Source organism: Odocoileus virginianus, chromosome 23 (genome assembly GCF_023699985.2).
Source record: "Odocoileus virginianus isolate 20LAN1187 ecotype Illinois chromosome 23, Ovbor_1.2, whole genome shotgun sequence".
In the NCBI taxonomy this organism is placed as follows: domain Eukaryota; kingdom Metazoa; phylum Chordata; class Mammalia; order Artiodactyla; family Cervidae; genus Odocoileus; species Odocoileus virginianus.
The window spans coordinates 39802656-39819330 of record NC_069696.1 but is presented as its reverse complement, the minus strand read 5'-3'; the positions used below and the strand labels follow the sequence as shown (position 1 = coordinate 39819330).

The window sequence follows — 16675 nt, the reverse complement described above, 5'->3', positions numbered from 1 at the left end:
CCAATAATATGGGCAGAGAAAACTTAGACATTTGCAAAGTGTTAATCATTCAGTATTGTTCAAGTCTTCATGAAGCCATGGACTGTAGCTCTCCAGACTCCTCTGTCCATGACGTTCTCCAGGAAAGAATACTGGACTGGGTTGCCATTCCCTTCTCCAGGAAGTCTTCCCGACCAAGGGATATGAACTCAGGTCTCCCGCATTGCGGGCAGATTCTTTAGGGTCTGGTCACCAGGCAAAGACGTTTTTAAAACATAAGGATAAACTAAAGTATGTACAGAAGAAATGACAAGATTTTTGAGGTTTGCTTCTAAAAATATAGCTGTACTGTAGGGAGATGTCCAATAATCTTACTGGGGGAATTATTTTACTTTTCTAGGTTTTACCCCATTTCCTGAATCTGAACTGTTACTTGCAGTGGTTTCATATGAAACATACAGCTTCTTTAATTATCAGGTTAAAGAATGGTTGGTCATAACACGTTTGCTGTCTTTCAAAAACAATGTCCCTATATTTGGAGGGAGGATTCTGCCCAGAGTCAGCTATCATCAGCGGTATGAGGTCCATGACAGCACCTTTTGGAAAAGAACAAGTTAATATGAACTTCAAGGCATTTTTGAGAGATGGGAGCAGGATCTTAAAGATGCCCAGACCAAGGCATGAGAGAAACATGAAATTGTCAGCAGAGACTCTGCCCGGAGACATGCAGGTCCTGGGTGGGGGGCACAGGTGTGCAGCACACATCCCTGCCCGTCTCTCCCCACGTGGGACAGGACAGCAGGTGGCGCCAGACAGCTGCATGGGCTGGGCTCCCAGGGAGGTGGGTACACTGCCCCGGGCCCAGGATGAGCTGTGCTACAGAAACACCACATGCTTGCTTCACTTCCTCCAGGAACAGGACACCCTGCCTTCTCCCGACCAATCAGCTCAACATGGATCAGGGAGGAGGCTCAAGGCACCCAGAGGGCCCACCCAGGATGGCCCTTCCCAGGCAGGGGCCTCAGCCACTCTCCTGCCCCTGGGCCCAGCTTCCTCCTATTCTCCACTGCAGTGATAGCTCCTGCTCTCAGAGGGGCAGTGAGGATCTAACGAGGACCCAGGTGACGGTGCTGACACAGTGATTGCCCAGCCCAGGCTCTGCAGGCGTGAATTTCCCTGCAGCAAAGAGGAACAGGGAGTGGGATCCCAGTGAAGACTGGTATCAGGGGAGCAATGTTCCTGGAGGCCAGGTCTCTACTGCACCTCCTTGTTGCCTGCACATATATAAGATGCATGCAAAACACTGAGAAAGGAGCCCAACAGAGCAGAAGAAGCACTAGCATTGAACTGGGGCCGTTTACCCCTGACACCCCTGCAACACATAGCAGGTGGACATGATTCGTGTTTGTCTCCAGCTGGGGAAGTGGGCAGTGTACTTACTGTCGTGTGTGGGATGGTTGGACCCAGGATAGGGTGAGGGGAATCATTTCCGTTGGTCTGAGAAGAGGGCACATTGTGCACCCAGGGAGCACTAAATCTGGAGTCTCTCTTCCCGAGACTCTCCCCCCAGCGTTCGGGTCCCTGTTACTCATTCACCTTTCTCATCTTTCAGCCTGAACTATTAGTCCGAGGATACAGCCCCCAGGCTCAAGTGATTCTGTCTCCTGGGAACTTGATTACACTTGAAACACTGAGATTCCAGGTGTTTGGACCTAAGTCCCCTGCTCATGGGAGCTCAGGGGCCAGACTGTGGGATCCTGGAGGGGGACCTGTCCTGCTTCCTGTCCTCCCTGAACTGTGCATGTTGGGGACTTCTTTCTATTCTCTGACCTGGGCTTCTTCCCTCTCATTGCATCCTCTTCTGTGCTCACTTAGCCAGACTCAGTGTCTGTTGCTCAGAACCACCGGGCTCTCACCTGACACGCGTCACCGTGGAGTTGCATCAGTTGCACAGTGAGCTCAATGGGGTCCAGCTCTAAGGGCTCAGGGGAGATGGGGTGGACACTGATGGTTCTGTACCCAGTGCCTGAAACCTGCCCAGAGAAGTCTGTGCAGGATGGGAATTCTCCAGGAACTGAGGAAGAACTGATGAAGGAATGAACTCATGTGTCTGAGTGTCAGGCAGGTGATGGCCATTACTGCTGACATCTTCAAGAAGGAATGAGAGGACCGGTTGGAGCCTCAGGAAAACATGGGCTGAGAGGGAGTCAGAGGCACTGAGGAAAGTCTTCCGAGGGAGGTTTGGACAAAAGTGTGGAGAAGGCGCTGCAGCACGTGGGGAGGGACTTAGCAGATGTCCTGGGATCATTTCCAGGTCCCGGGTCTCTGGCTTCCTGCCCTGGGCTCCAGGCATGGGAACCTGTTAAGTGCTCACATGCTTGACACATGGAAACACAGAGAGTCAGTGCCTCATGGAGCAGGCCCGTGGGGTGAGAGCAACACCCAGATGCTCCCCTCTCCTCCCTGGAGAAGAGGAGCCTGAGACATCTGATGAAGTCTCCTCAGAAGGTCCTGGCAGGTGCAACCCCAGATGGGTGACCAGGTCAGAACATGACCTTGGATGGACTTTCCCTACTTCCTGTCCATTTCCCCCAGGCCCTCAGTCCTGCTCCTGGGGATGGAGTGAGCCTTGCAGCCAGCTCTGCCCTTGGGGGACCACAGGGTCCAGCAGGCTAGGCTGCAGGGAGGCTTTGAGCGTCTGTGCTCAGAGTCATGGGCCGCCGTGGAGGAGGGGAAGCAGGTAGGGCTAAGATCAATATTCTTAAGAGTCATTCTCGCCCCGTGTGGGGAATAGACAGGTGAGGCAGGGCAGTGCCCCGAGGTAAATATAGGAAGACAGTTCTGGAAGGTCCTGCAGGAGTCCTGCAGAAACGTGAAGGCAGCCTGAGTGAGGCGTGTGCTGTCTCTCTGCCCCTCTGTTTACGACTGACCACCCCCCCACACACCTGCACATAGGCCGTCTGCTCTCAGACACCCTTGGGGGCCCTGTGTCCATCCTGGTCCCCGGGGCTGGAGGAGGAGCATCCCCATGCTCAGCCCAATTCAGACGACACAGCCTTCCCCCGGGCATCCCACGGGGCCTGCGGGGCTCCAGGGTCTGAGGGAAATGACTGAATGGGAGCCCAGCGGGCAGGCAGGAGGAGCCATGGAGGACGTGCTCCCTGAGACCCTGGGAGACAGGCTCATGCGGAAGGAGGTCAGGCATCCGGAGCCCATCTGAACTCATCAATCAATGCAAGGAAGCCTCAGTGAATCAGCTCATATTTATTGAACTAAAGTCTGTAGAACACAATGTGGACAGAGGCAGATGGTCCTAGAATACCTTGTTTAACTTCATCCCCAACTGAGGAGGAAATTGAGGGTCAGTGAGGCCTTGTCTGTTGGCCCCAGGTTGGTTGATCTCCTTGACATACTGCAGAATTCCTTGATCTGTTGGTGCCTTCTGCTTTCATCTTTCTTTTTTTCCCCAAATCAATCTCTGTTCCTACACAACACTGGGAATTTCATGGGAACTTCACTGGTCTCTCAGTGCACCCTGAACTCAAAGGGCACCTGGATACTTGTCAGATGTTCCATCCACTGTGTTGTCATCACTGCTGCTGCCACCACCATCATCACCACCATTGTCTTCAAGAAGTCACTGCCTGAAGTGCGATGTAGACCATTCTTCAAAGAAGATATACAGATGGCTAACCACCATATGTAAAGAGGCTGAACACTGCTAATTATTCAGTTCAGTTCAGTTCAGTTCAGTCACTCAGTCATGTCCAACTCTTCGCGACCCCATGGGCCACAGCACACCAGGCCTCCCTGTCCATCATCAACTCCTGGCATCTACTCAAAGTCATCTCCACTGAGTCAGTGATGCCATCCAACCATCTCATCCTGTGTGTATTCTAATCAAAACTACAATAAGGGATCACCCCCTACCAATCAGATGGGCCATCAAGTAAAAGTCTACAGACAATCAATATTGGAGATGATGTGGAGAAAAGGCAAGCCTCCTACACTGTTGCTGGGAATGTAAATTGGTGTGGCTGTTATGGAAAACAGTAAAGAAGTTCCTTAAAAACTAAAAATAGAGCTATCATGTGATCCAGCAATCCCACTTCAGGGCATATGTTTGGAAAAGAAAAAGTTCCCATTTGAAAAGATACATGCACCCCATGTTCATAGCAGTGCTATTTATAATAGCCAAAACTTGGAAGTAACCTAAATGTCTGTCAACAGATGAAGGGATAAAGACGATGTGGTACATACAAACAACGGAATATTACTCAGCCATCAAAAGGATGAAATAATTCCTTTTGTAGTAACATGAATGGATCTAGAGGTGACCATACTAAGTGAAGTAAGTCAGGCAGAAAAGACAGACATATAATATCACTTACATGGAGAATCTAAGAAATAGTCTAGGTGGTTCCCTGGTGGTCTAGTGGTTAGAATTTGGAGGTTTTGCTGCTATGGCCATGTTGATCCCTTGTCAGGGATCTGAGATCCCACAAACTGCTTGGCATGGCCAAAAAAAGAGTACAAATGAACTTATGAATAAACCAAAACAGACTCATAGTCATAGAAAACATAACTTGTTGTTACTAGAGAGAGGGGTAAACTAGGAGTATGGGATTAACAGATGCACACTATCATACATAAAATAGATTAAAATAACAAGGACTTTACATATAGCACAGGGAATAATATTAGTATCTTATTATAATCTGTAATGAAAAAATTTAAAATAATATAGATATATACACAGATTATGTATAACTGAATCACTTCGATGTATACCTGAACTAACAGAATATTGTAAATCAACTCTACTTCAATTAAAGAAACAAGCAGACAAAAAAGTCACAGCCTAATTGAGATAAAATGCTGGAATTAAAGCTGAGTTGTTGGAGCAGTATAGCTGGAGACCACTGCCAGGAGGAGACTCTTCTTCCTGGGGCGTCAAACCCTGGGAAGGGCAATAGAGTAGCCCCTGCTACTTCTCCTGGATCCCAACAATCCTACCTCTCTATCTCCCACTTTCAACCCTTTTGTATTTCTGGTCTCATGTTGCTAGTTCCCCTGCCTCTCCTTTTATTCTGCCCCCAGTGACTTCTTTAGTTCAAAGTAAGTGGTGTCTGATGGGAAGGGAGTTGGGGGAGAATGGATACATGTGTGTGTATGGCTGAGTCCCTTCATGTCCACCTGAAACTATCACACCACTGTTAATCCCCTGTTCCTCAATACAAAACAAAAAGTTCATAGTATGAAAAAAATAAGAGGTTTCTCCCTCGGCCCCCGCCCATTCTCTAGTCCCCCCTTCCTCCCTAATCCAGGCTCCTCCTCTCTCCCCATCTATCACCTACATTCACCCCTCCCCTCCCGAGCTCAGCTGCAGAAATGCCAATTTCCTAACCCTCAGCTCCAACAATTTTGTCTCACTCTCCTTTTTCCCCTAACAAGGTGCCTCTGCACCTTGACCCGGAATGTGTCCCTGGACCCTCAGTGCTCTGGGGGCGGTGGAGTTGGGTCCTCTTGCAGATGCTTATAGATCTGGGTGAGCTCCTCCAGCTTCCGCTCCAGCTCCCCGGCCCGCTGCCGCAGGTTTTCAGCTGATGCCGTCTTTGCACCGTCATGCAGGTGCATTGACTCCTTCACCAGGAAGCCCACATCCACCAGGAGGAAGACGCCTGCAGTGGCCGCACCCACGATCCGGGCTCCTTTGGTAACTGCCGAAGCCGTGCCTTTGAAAGCTGCCTCTACCTGCTGGATGGCTGGGGCTGAGATTCTCCCAGGGCTCACGAGGATGTTTGCATTGGCTGCAGAGTCAGGGTTGGCTTCGCCTGTCTCCATGGCATGGACATTTCTTTCAAGGTGTTTCTCAGCTTTTGCCAATTTCTCTGTTGTGACAACAACGTGGGGGTTGCTCTTGAGTACCTCTAGGAGCACCTTCCATTTCTTGACAGCAATTGACATCAATTGACTGGCTTTGTTTTCTGCTGATGACCTACTTACATGTTCCACGATGCTGGTGGACACAGCGGTCACAGCACTCGCTGCTCCCAGCCCTATCCCAGTGACTGAGAGTGCCATACTGGCCCCGGCTGTCACGGGTGCCAGAGCCAGGCCAAGGATGGTCAGAGCGCCAGATAAAGCGCCGGTGCTGTGGGTCACCACATTGGAAATGGTACAGTCCCTGTGGACTTTGTCTACATTGTCTGCAAGCTCCCGGAGCTTGCTTATGAGCTCCACCAGCTGCTGCGTCACCCGAGGAAACTTCTTCAGAAACCTCCTCCTGTCCAGCTGCTCTTTTGGGAGCATTTCCTGGTCCTTCTCAGCCAAGTCTCTTTTCAATTCATTCAGATATTCGTGTAGTGCATTCATGTCTTCCCTGTAACATGAAGGTCAAGGGCTTAGAAAGGCCATTTGCTTGTCTGTAAAATAGGTTCAAAAATGTCTATTCTGCATACATACAGAGATAGTACTATAAATCGATTAGAAGAGAAATTTACAAAAGTAAAATTTCCTCTTTCAACATTTAACACAGGTTTTATACTTTGTAGATGCTCCATAAACTTCTTCAATCCTCTAACAGATAAACAAAAGTCACCTTAGGATACTCGTAACTTAAGAGAGATATTTGATGGAATTCCCTGGTGGTCCAGAGGTTATGATTCTGCCCCCCTCCCTGCCTCAGGTATGACTCAGTCCCTGGTCAGGGAACAAGGACCCCACAAGCCATGTGGCTCAGCCAAAAAAAAACCCAAAAAACCACATTTGGTAGAGACGTCTCAGAGGCGGGCAACACCAGCACTAGAACGAGTTGGTGAGCGGGAACTCCACGGAGAAACGAAGAGAAGTGGGGTTAGAGCAGAAGATCTGCGTTCAAGGGCCTCGGTGTGTGGTGAGGAGTCCGCTTGATCTTGGCCCTTGGCTACAGGGAAGGTTCCCTAAGCCCCTAGAATACTCTGGCTGATACGAGTGTCCTTGTCTGCCTGGGCCTTTTGCCCACTGTTCAGTCTGACAAGGAGACACTGATGGGGCCTCTGTTGGAGCTGGACTCTAGGACATTCATCTGACCTCTGGGAGGGGCTGGAGACCACAAGTCAGGATAATTTGTCTTTAAACGGGTGACTGTCCCCGGCAGGCAGTGTTCCCTGTGCCCTGCCACTCACTGAGCTCCAGAACAGTAACGCATCCTGGGGACAATCGAAGCTTCGGGGGTGAAATCCGCCCAGAATCTGCCCTGTGGCTGATGGAAACCCACAGGCTCCCTGTGATACACTGGGCTCATGATGGCTCTCAGTGAGTCCTGTCTGTTCTACAGGGAATTCTCAAACCTGAGGGGGGTTTTGGGGATCCCCTAAATTTTTCATTGGTTCACATGAAAGCATAGTCTTGGGCACTGTGCCCTCACATTTTGCACAATGGCTGTCCCTATGACTTAGAATTTGTAAAAAAAAAAAAAAAAAAAAAAAGCCCAAAGTCAAAACTAGAAGGCCTTAACAGTCCTTTAGTCTGCCATCAGTTGTCTTCTTTGGCTTGTGTCCTTGACCTTCCCAGCAGAAGGTTCCTGAGTCCATCCACGGCCCCAGCTGCCTGGAGATCAGGAGATGTGTTGCTGGTTCCTCTTGGACTCTCCAACCCACCTCACTGACTCCTGACCCAGCACTCAGCACCACTGACCTCTCAGGTGTCACATGTTAATCTGTGACAGCTTCATGACCCTGCACCCCAAGGTCATGGGCAACTTTATGGAATCTCTAAAGGTTCAAGAGGCTTGAGGAAACACCCATCTGAATGGCTGAGCCTGAAGAGACCTGCATTTGCACAATTGGTGGAGGAAGCATTTTCCTCTTGGGTGCGGATGCACGAGGCTCCTCAAAATCCCTCAAATGACTCACAATCACAGCCACTCATTGTGACCCTGGAGGGCTCACTGAGCCACATGGCCTTCTACTGTCAGGGGAAGTCCACGTAGCTTAGAAGAGGGTCCCAGATGGAGGGAGAAGCCAGGTCCCAGGCAGGGTGTGCAGACACGGTCACCCAGGGCCCTCTAGCCCAGCATGAGGGGATCCCATCAGGGAGGGAAGAAATGTCCCCCCTCCCACTCAGGGGACCTCTGCTAGGGTCACAGCCTCTTCAGTTTTGTGTCCTCGGGGCCCACTCTCCTCACTCTAGTCCTGGTCCTGCTGCCCAAGGCTGTCTACTAGTCCTCCAACCTGGACCTTCGGCTCCACTGTGACCCCTGGGTCTGACCCTGGTCTAGGCCTTTCCGAGCCCTTTGGATGAGATGATTGTACTTGCTTCCCCACCTCTGACCCTGCAGTTCACTCTGAGGCCATCACCATAGCCCATCAGACTGAATTACTATTCCCACTGGACACATGCAAATCTGAAACTGTAACACATAAGCCCAGAACCCAGGAGCTGGGCAGGGCTAGATCAGGATCCCATCAGCTCCAACCAGTTCCTCTCCAGCCTCTCTGCTTTGTGGGCCAGCAGGATCCTGCAGGGTTGGTACAGTTCCTAAGATGCAGACTAGAAAGGCTTTATCTAGGTAGAAGCCTGAGTAATACACATGATGGCATCAAGATCTTCTGACTTGTCCCAAAGGAAATTCTGCTTGGTTCTCATCATCAGAAAAAAAAACTCTTCCCAACAATCTTTTTAAATGTTAATATTGATTGAATACCTACTCTGTATCAGTCATTATGGGAAGATCATTGCATGCAAGATCTCAGTATCCTCACAATAAAACTGAACAGATGATGAAGCGAAGGCAGAGAATAGCTCAGTAACTAGTCCAAGGTCACATAACCTGCCCCTTCCTTACAGGTTTCATCTTCTCTCAACCTGAGGTTGTTCAATGCCAGCAAATGACATGGAGGAAACATTCCTCATGAGATACTGAGAAGGAACATCCTACCTCCAGCATAGGGTCCTGCTTGGAGGAGGTGTGCCTGCTAGGAGAAACCTGTTCTGGTGCTGCGGGCTGTGGGTGACCTTCCTGACATACCAATGCACCTGTAGAGGTTACCTGGACAAACCAGACTGCGCCTCAATTTTCCTCAGGAATTCAGTCAGCAGGAGAAGCAGTTCCTCTCTGCTGAGTATGTCCCAGAGACACTCAACGACATCCTCAAAGAAGATCTCAATATCTAGATGAAAGGAAAGGGAATAAGGTTAGAAGAATTTGTGAAGAGAAAAAGGGAAAGTGTTAGTCGCTCAGTCCTATTTGACTCTTTGTGACCCTGTGGGCCGTAGGTCGCCAGGCTCCTCTGTCCATGGGGTTCTCCAGGCAAGAACACTGGAGTGAGTAGCCATTCCCTCCTCCAGGGGATGTTCCCAACCTAGGGATAAAATCCAGATCTCCCACATTGCTGGCAGATTCTTTACTGTCTGAGTCACTGGGAAAGCGCAGATTTTGTGGTGGATCATAAATGGTATCGGGTAGCTTTTTTTTTTTTTTTAACCCTGTGTGACCTGGGGGAGGGCTCACAGATTTTGACAATCCACTCTAGAACAGGTATCTAGATCACCATGGTGACAGAAGTTGAAGAGAGCTATTTGAGTTTTTTAATTTCGTGGACCCGAAGTGCTGAAACTCCAGTTGGATGTTGCTGTACCAATTCTGGAAGACCACCAGGTTCTAACAAAGTCCAAGCATGTGGTGTAAACCCCGTGGACGCATATACTCGCTCTGGCACTCACAGTGTAAAACCACTTCTACCTTATACTCCTAGCAGAGATGTGGCTGGGATAGTAGAAGCTGCTGGAGAGAATGTATCTGCTTTCAAGAAAGGTGAATTTCACTACCAGGACGATCTCTGGGGGCTATGCTGAGTATGCTCTGGGAGCCCATCACACTGTTCACATGCTTCCCCCCAAAACTGCACTTTAAACAAGGAGCTGCCATCAGCATCTCATGTTTTACTGCTTATCGAGTCTGCTCCACAGTGTCCATGTGAAAGCTGGAGGAAGTGTTCCGGGGCTAGTGGAGGAGCTGGAAGATCAGCAGGCCAAATGGTTAGAGCTTATGGCTTAAAGATTCTGGGCACAGCTACTACTGAGGAAGGACAAAAGACTGTTTGGCAAAATGGAGCTCACGAAGTGTTTAATCACAAAGAAGCTAATTATATTGATAAAACTAAGAAATCTGTTGGTGAAAAAAGAGTTGATGTGATTATTGAAATGTTTGCTAATGTCAAACTTAGCGAAGATTTAAATTTTTTTTCACATGGATGATGAGTAATAGTTTTTGCCCCAGAGGTCCTATTGAAATAAACCCACAGGATCCATGACAAAGGAATCTAGCATAAAAGGAGTAGCTCTCCTTTCATCCTCCAAGGAGGAATTTCAGCAGTTTGCAGCAGCCCTCCAAGCCGGAATGAATTGCTTAGTTGAGACCAGTAATAAGTCCTCGGTATTCACTGGAGAAGGTGGCCCAGGCTCATGAAGATATCATTCACAGCAGTGGGGCTACAGGAAAAATGATTCTTCTCTTAAAATCATTAATCCTGCATTGATTTCCTGTGTAATTAAAAGGTTTCTTACCTTAGTTTTATGTAGACTGCATTTGCTCTGCTTAGCAATCATTTGATTCAGTGAGTTTCTTCTATTTAAAAAAATATTTATCTTAGGATTCATAGGCGTTGGAGTGCATTTTATTTTATAGCTGGGAATATTTTTATGCCTTCTACCTCTCATCAAGGAATAGTGGGAAATAGGATGTTAACGGTCACTTGGCATTGGAGGACATTACAGAAATTCTTAACCAATGCTTATCATTAATTCCATACCTTTGACTGCTGCTACTACTAAGTCACTTCAGTCGTGTCTGACTCTGTGCGACCCCATAGACGGCAGCCCACCAGGCTCCCCCGTCCCTGGGATTCTCCAGGCAAAAACAGTGGAGTGTGTTGCCATTTCCTCTTCCAGCGTATGAAAGTGAAAAGTGAAAGTGAAGTTGCTCAGTCATGTCTGACTGTTAGTGACCCCATGGGCTGCAGCCTACCAGGCTCCTCCGTCCATGGGATTTTCCAGGCAAGAGTACTGGAGTGGGGTGTCATTGCCTTCTCCATACCTTTGACTAAAGCATGCTAATTCAAAATAGTACTGCTTGATTCCCAAGCCTAGTTCTCTTTACAAAGGTTCTTTAGTCTCTGATTAACACAGAACTATACTGGACTCTGACGATTCTCTGAACTAAATGAGACCCCTTTTCTAAACTAATCTCATCTACATCTACCGGTCTCTCAGAAGGGCAAGATAAACCATGTCCAGAGAAATCTGTTAGTTTTCCAATATTCCCCAATATTTTATGCTATTCACTAGGTTAATCATTGACTTCCAATGATCCATGTACTCTCTGAGGACATCAGCCTTATCTCTGGTATGATATGATACTAGGTGCATAGTTGGGCTTTCCAGTTGGCGCTAGTGGTACAGAATCTGCCTGCCAGTGCAGGAGATGTAGGAGATGTGGGTTTGATCCCTGGGTCAGGAAGATCCCCTGGTGAGAGGCATGGCAACCCACTCCAGTATTCATGCCTGGAGAATCCCATGGACAGAGGAGCTTGGCGGGCTACATACAGTACATAGGGTTGCAAAGAGTCGTACATGATGAAATGACTTAGCATATCAAGTGCATAGTTTCCAAATCTATATGTATTGATTGATTCAACTTGTTTCTGACCACATGAAGGCTTTTAAGTCACAAATGGTGGTTCAAGCTCCTCCAAGTGCCACTGCCTTCTCCAACTATTACTTGGGGCCTCCTGGATCAAAGATCCTCAACATGAGGGTAAACAGAACATGCTGCTTCAACAATTTAGGGTCTGTGTCCCTGGCCAGCTCGAAGCAGTCTGAACAGAATTGCCACCCCTTTTCCCTAGTAGCCATATTATCCTAAATGAAAAGGGGAGAAATAAAGGATAACAGTCAGAGAGGAAGGACAGGGGTCCCCAGGAGGAAATAAACTGATAGTGGCAGACGTTTTTTTCCCCCTTATCTGCATGAGATTAAAAGGTTTCTTGTAATCCTGTGTTGCCATGACGACACCTGGGGCCCCCTGAACTTAACTTTTTTTCTCAAACCTTGAGCTGACCAATGTGTATTTCTCATGGAAATGTTTTTCTTAAGCTGTGTTAATGGAACTATTCATTTGCTTGGAAATCTGCCTTTCTTCAAGATTCATGCCAATTGTTTTCTGGCCAGAGGTGAGTCCCCTTGTGCCATTCTATCTCAAAATGCATGTTGTGGGAGAGGAGCCTGGTGCAACACTCTCTGTCTGAGGCATTTCTTTTATCCGATTAGCAGATTGCTATCAGCTATATAACGCCTTGCTAAAAACTAGCAAGGGGGCACTCTTTCTGTCCCCTTCTGAAGTCTATCTTAGAAGCTTTCTCTACCCCATTTACACTTTAATAAGACTCTACTACAAAAAGCTCTGAGTGATCCAGCCTTGTCTCTGGCTCCAGATTGAAGTCTTCTCCTTGGAGGCCAAGGATACTGGATTCGCTCACAGCTCACAGAAGTAACCTTTCAGAATTGTATCTATGTGTGACGGGGATCATGTATTTTTATTTAAATTAATAAACAAAGTATATGCCTTAAGAATGATCTGCTTTTGTTATCATAATATGATAACTACAACAAATTCTAGAGTAAATTTTTTTTTAATGCTCTTTGGCATAAATTGTTGAAACTCACCTTCCTGAGCAGTGACCACCTGGGCGCTGTTGGTAGAGTCACCCGGGTCCTGGATGGACCTGCTGTTCCCGCCCTCACCCCCATTCATGTGCTGAGGTTTAACCCCCAGTGACTGTATTTGAAGGTTGGCCTTTAAAGAGGCAATTGGGGTAAAATGAAGTCATAGGTGTGAGGCCCTAATCCAATAAGATTGTCGCCTTTATTAGAAAAGAAGAGACCATATTTTCTCTCTTCCTGCCCCCTCCTCCAGAGGAAAGGCCATGTGAGGACACAGTTAGAGGGCAGTTAGGAATTGCAAGCCAGGTGGAGAGGTCTCACCAGAAACCACCACTACCTTGATGATCTTGGACTTCCAAACCTCCAGAATCATGATCTAATCCTGAGATTTAGATGTCTCCAGGAATCTACAATTTTAATTTTTAGAAAGAGAACGAGGGCTTTCTATGTGGTACAGTGGTAAAGAATTGGTCTGCCAATGCAGGAGACACAGGAGTCGTGGGTTCGATCCCTGGGTTGGGAAGATCCCCTGGAATACAAGATGACAACCCACTCCCAGTATTCTTGCCCGGAAAATCCCAAGAACAGAGGAGCCTGGCTGGCTACAGCCCATGAGGTCACACAGAATTGAACACAAATGAACAGATGAGCACATGCACACACACAAAGAGAGAGAGTACAGGGCCTGTGTGTTTGTGATTTACTTCTAGCAGAGACTGGCAGCACCCTGCAAATGAATGCTTTCGTGTTTTGGCAGTGAAACAAAAGAATATTCACATTAAATGGGATAAAGAATGTGATGAAAATAATTAACCTCGGATCAGTACAGGGCAAGAGCACTGCTCAAATGAGTTACCAAAATCCCTGTGTGATTTCAGGGATCTAGAGGTTATGGAACTGAAGGTAAGACGTAGGCACTAGGATATATATGTATATATATGGGGGGCTGGGACACGATGTAAGATGTGTTTCCTGGTACACATTATTCTTATTTCACAGAAGAAGAAAGTGAGACAGGAGAAGGGACAAGCCAAGGCCAGTGAGCAGGAAGCTCAGAGGTGGAACCCAAGGTCAAGTGTCAGACACTTCTTGGACATGACTTTCAATCCTCCTTATTTTAAACTCCTGTGATTTCTTCATTCTGCGACTAGGGATTTTTCCAACTAAGTTTTGGTGGTGAGTATGCTGCAGCTGGAGGAGAGCATGGCAACCCACTCCAATATCCTTCCCTAGAAAATCCCATGGACAGAGGGGCTTGGTGGGCTGCAGTCCTGGGGGTCGCAAAGCGTCGACAACGACTGCGCAGCTAAGCAGAGACTGCAGCAGCACACCGCAGCACACACAGAAGTCCAGTGCTGTTCGCATGAACTTATAGAACATTGTAAACCAATGTGACCTCATTGTAAAAAAGGGTTGAGGACCACCCACCGCTGAGTAAGACTGCTATGTGAGAGGATCCTAATCAGAGACACTCAGGATGGGCAGGGGAGGGGATCAGCCAGGTGGAGGAGGGGTGGAGACAGATGTGATCCTGTGAACAACCCGGTCACCCTTCCCCTCCAGGTGGGAGGTGGCAAAGGTAGACTGGGGTTCAGTTCACTGTCCGCTGACTCTTGCAGAGTCGCTGGGTGAGCGGCAGGGTGAGAGCTGAAGGAATGGTGTCTGCGGTGATGCCCCAGGGTCTGGGAGCAGGAGGAGGCTGGGCCAGGGAGAGGGCAGGAGGAGCTCCAGGGACCCTGGGGGACCTCCTCTCGCTGCCCCATTTGGCCTTGGGGACACTCTCTGCTGTCCCCCTCCCCATGAGCTGTCCTGGCCTCACTTCTGAGTCACTTGCTAGAGGGCAGTGGGGCAGGAAGTGAGCACCTAGCAAGTGGATCCCCAAGGAGAGGACTGGGAAAGAGGCTCTGTGGACACACTCCCATTGGGGGAACTCCACGTGGCCCCTCTGGGGGTCTCCAGGATGCGCATCCATCCCCTTCTTTGTTCTTGATTCCTGTGTAGGTTAACTCTGCCTGGAGGAACCACCCTCAATTCTGGGTCACATGTAGGAACTGGCCAGAAAAGAGGCAGCTGCCTACCTAAGCGGTCTCCGAGGTTTTCTGAGCTCATGATGGCAGCAGCAGGGTCTCAGAGATCTCACGTCAGCTCCTTGTTTCTGTCAGGCTGGAAGGAGGTGTGACCTCACCCTTGGGGAAGAGAAAACAGAATGTGGGCTCAATCACAAGTGAGCAGTGGCTTCAAGGAGCAGTGAGGGTTGAGGCCTCTGGTGGGTTCCCCTGGGACGGCCACCAGTGCCAGCGGGGACTTAACCCAGCGTGGTTCTCTGTCTCCTAGGCTCTGTAGGTCACTAGTTAAGGAAAGTTACTCATCTCCGTCCAACTTCCTCCAAGTCATAGTCCTGTTATCCTGTTGGGGTACAAGGAGAAGATAATGACAGAGGAGACAGTCCTCTGTGAAGTTATAGGAGTAATAAAGCCAGAGACGGATGAACAGATAGGAAGGAATACTCTGGAAATTACATGAGGTTGGAGCAACTCTGTTACTAACTGGTAACAGGTGATGTTGATCCAGTGTCTATGATGTGCAGGCTCCTGAAACTAATCTAACTTTAGGTCAGCCCAGTTTTTCACACTGGTGCCAGAGCCTGGACTTGAACCCAAGTCTTTCTGATCCAGACCCCAGGTTTGTGATGATTATACTCTACTCCATTTAATATATGAAAATAATTACTTGCGGATGTATGTTTATTGGTAAATGACTCTCTCATTCTAAAACGATGTCTTGCTCCCCAGGCTCGAGTCAGCCTTGACAAAGTTCCTGGTGGCGCAACTCCGACAGCCCAAGTCTTCCTTGCTTCTGCAAGAGCCTTTATCTCACAAGGGCCTAGAGTCCCACCAGCCCCACCCCACTTCCTGTATCCCTGCCCTTCCGGGCTGAGGACCCTGAATGGCGCCTCGTCATCTCTGCTGTCTTCCCTTGACTATTGGACTTTAGGTTGTCTCTAATACCTTGTGTAAATAATAAAGAACATTCTCCTTGTATTAAACTTCACTCACATTTGAGACTGTTTCCTTAAGCTATTTCTGGAAGTACAATTACTAAATCACAAGGCATCAATACCTAAAACATTTTCATACCTATAGCCACACTGTTATGCAAACAAACCGTCATAATTTATGTTCGCACTCATAATATATGAGGGTGTCCATCCTTTCAGACTTTCCCATTCTCAGTGGTCTTTAAAAAAAAAAAAAAACTCAGGTCTTTATATTATATATAAAAAAGTTATTTTGGTTCTGCATGTGATTATCTCGCCATGGGAGAAGAGGAGGGAAAGCAGATGTTGATTGCATTTAGCTACTGTTTTCAGAAGGCAAGAGAGCCTTTGTCAACTCCTCCTCCTGAGACCTGACTGAAAGGATGTAAAGGTACTCACAGGTATAATGACAGCTGCGGGTAAGAGTGCCTTGTGTTTGTGGTCGTCGCTCTGCATTGCTCTTGGCTCTGAAACTTTACACACGGTAACTTGTGTGTTATTCCATTTGATATGTGTACATTGTATCCCCATCTACAGGCAAGGAAGCTGAAGTACAGAAGTTTATGATTTGGCCAAGGTCAGAAGTCTTGCCCCTGGTAGACTGGATTCCTCCCCACTCACTGGGCTCAAGAACCATAGCCTCCCTCTTCTCCCTCTGCTGCTAATAAAGGCAAGCAACAGGGGGCAACAGGAGACCAGAGAGTTCAACAAATGTTTGAAGACTCACTGGATGGAGCAGTGATGGCTGAATAAAGAGGAGTGCAGGAGAGGGAGAGAAACAGGGAGCCTGTTCACAGGAGAGAAGACTGGTCTGCTGGGCAGAGCCCCAGAGAGGGGGCAAGATGAGAGGGAGGCCGAGGGGAGAGCAGGGGACAAGCTCACCAACCCCACGTCCCATCCCATATTCACAGCAGCCTTCACTCTTCGCCAGCCTTTTCAGAAAGTTACTTGAAGTTG

General features: G+C 48.2%; 1 protein-coding gene and 1 pseudogene across 2 annotated transcripts; one reads left to right on the top strand and one right to left on the bottom strand.

Moving 5' to 3' along the window:
- Positions 1-3223: 3223 nt before the first annotated feature.
- Positions 3224-15121, bottom strand: LOC110124261 (apolipoprotein L3-like). 2 transcript variants are annotated; one of them, XM_070453962.1, is made up of 3 exons: positions 14760-15121; positions 9011-9131; positions 3224-6361 (listed from the first exon to the last, which is right to left on the bottom strand). In XM_070453962.1, exons 1-3 carry the CDS (start codon positions 14788-14790, stop codon positions 5473-5475), a joined length of 1041 nt encoding a protein of 346 aa, XP_070310063.1. In that variant the 5' UTR covers positions 14791-15121; the 3' UTR covers positions 3224-5472. The 2 variants fall into 2 exon arrangements, with proteins under 2 accessions (XP_070310063.1, XP_070310064.1); XM_070453963.1 differs by lacking the exon at positions 14760-15121 and adding an exon at positions 10773-10904.
- Positions 9867-10531, top strand: LOC110143540 (zeta-crystallin pseudogene; annotated as a pseudogene).
- Positions 15122-16675: the final 1554 nt, after the last annotated feature.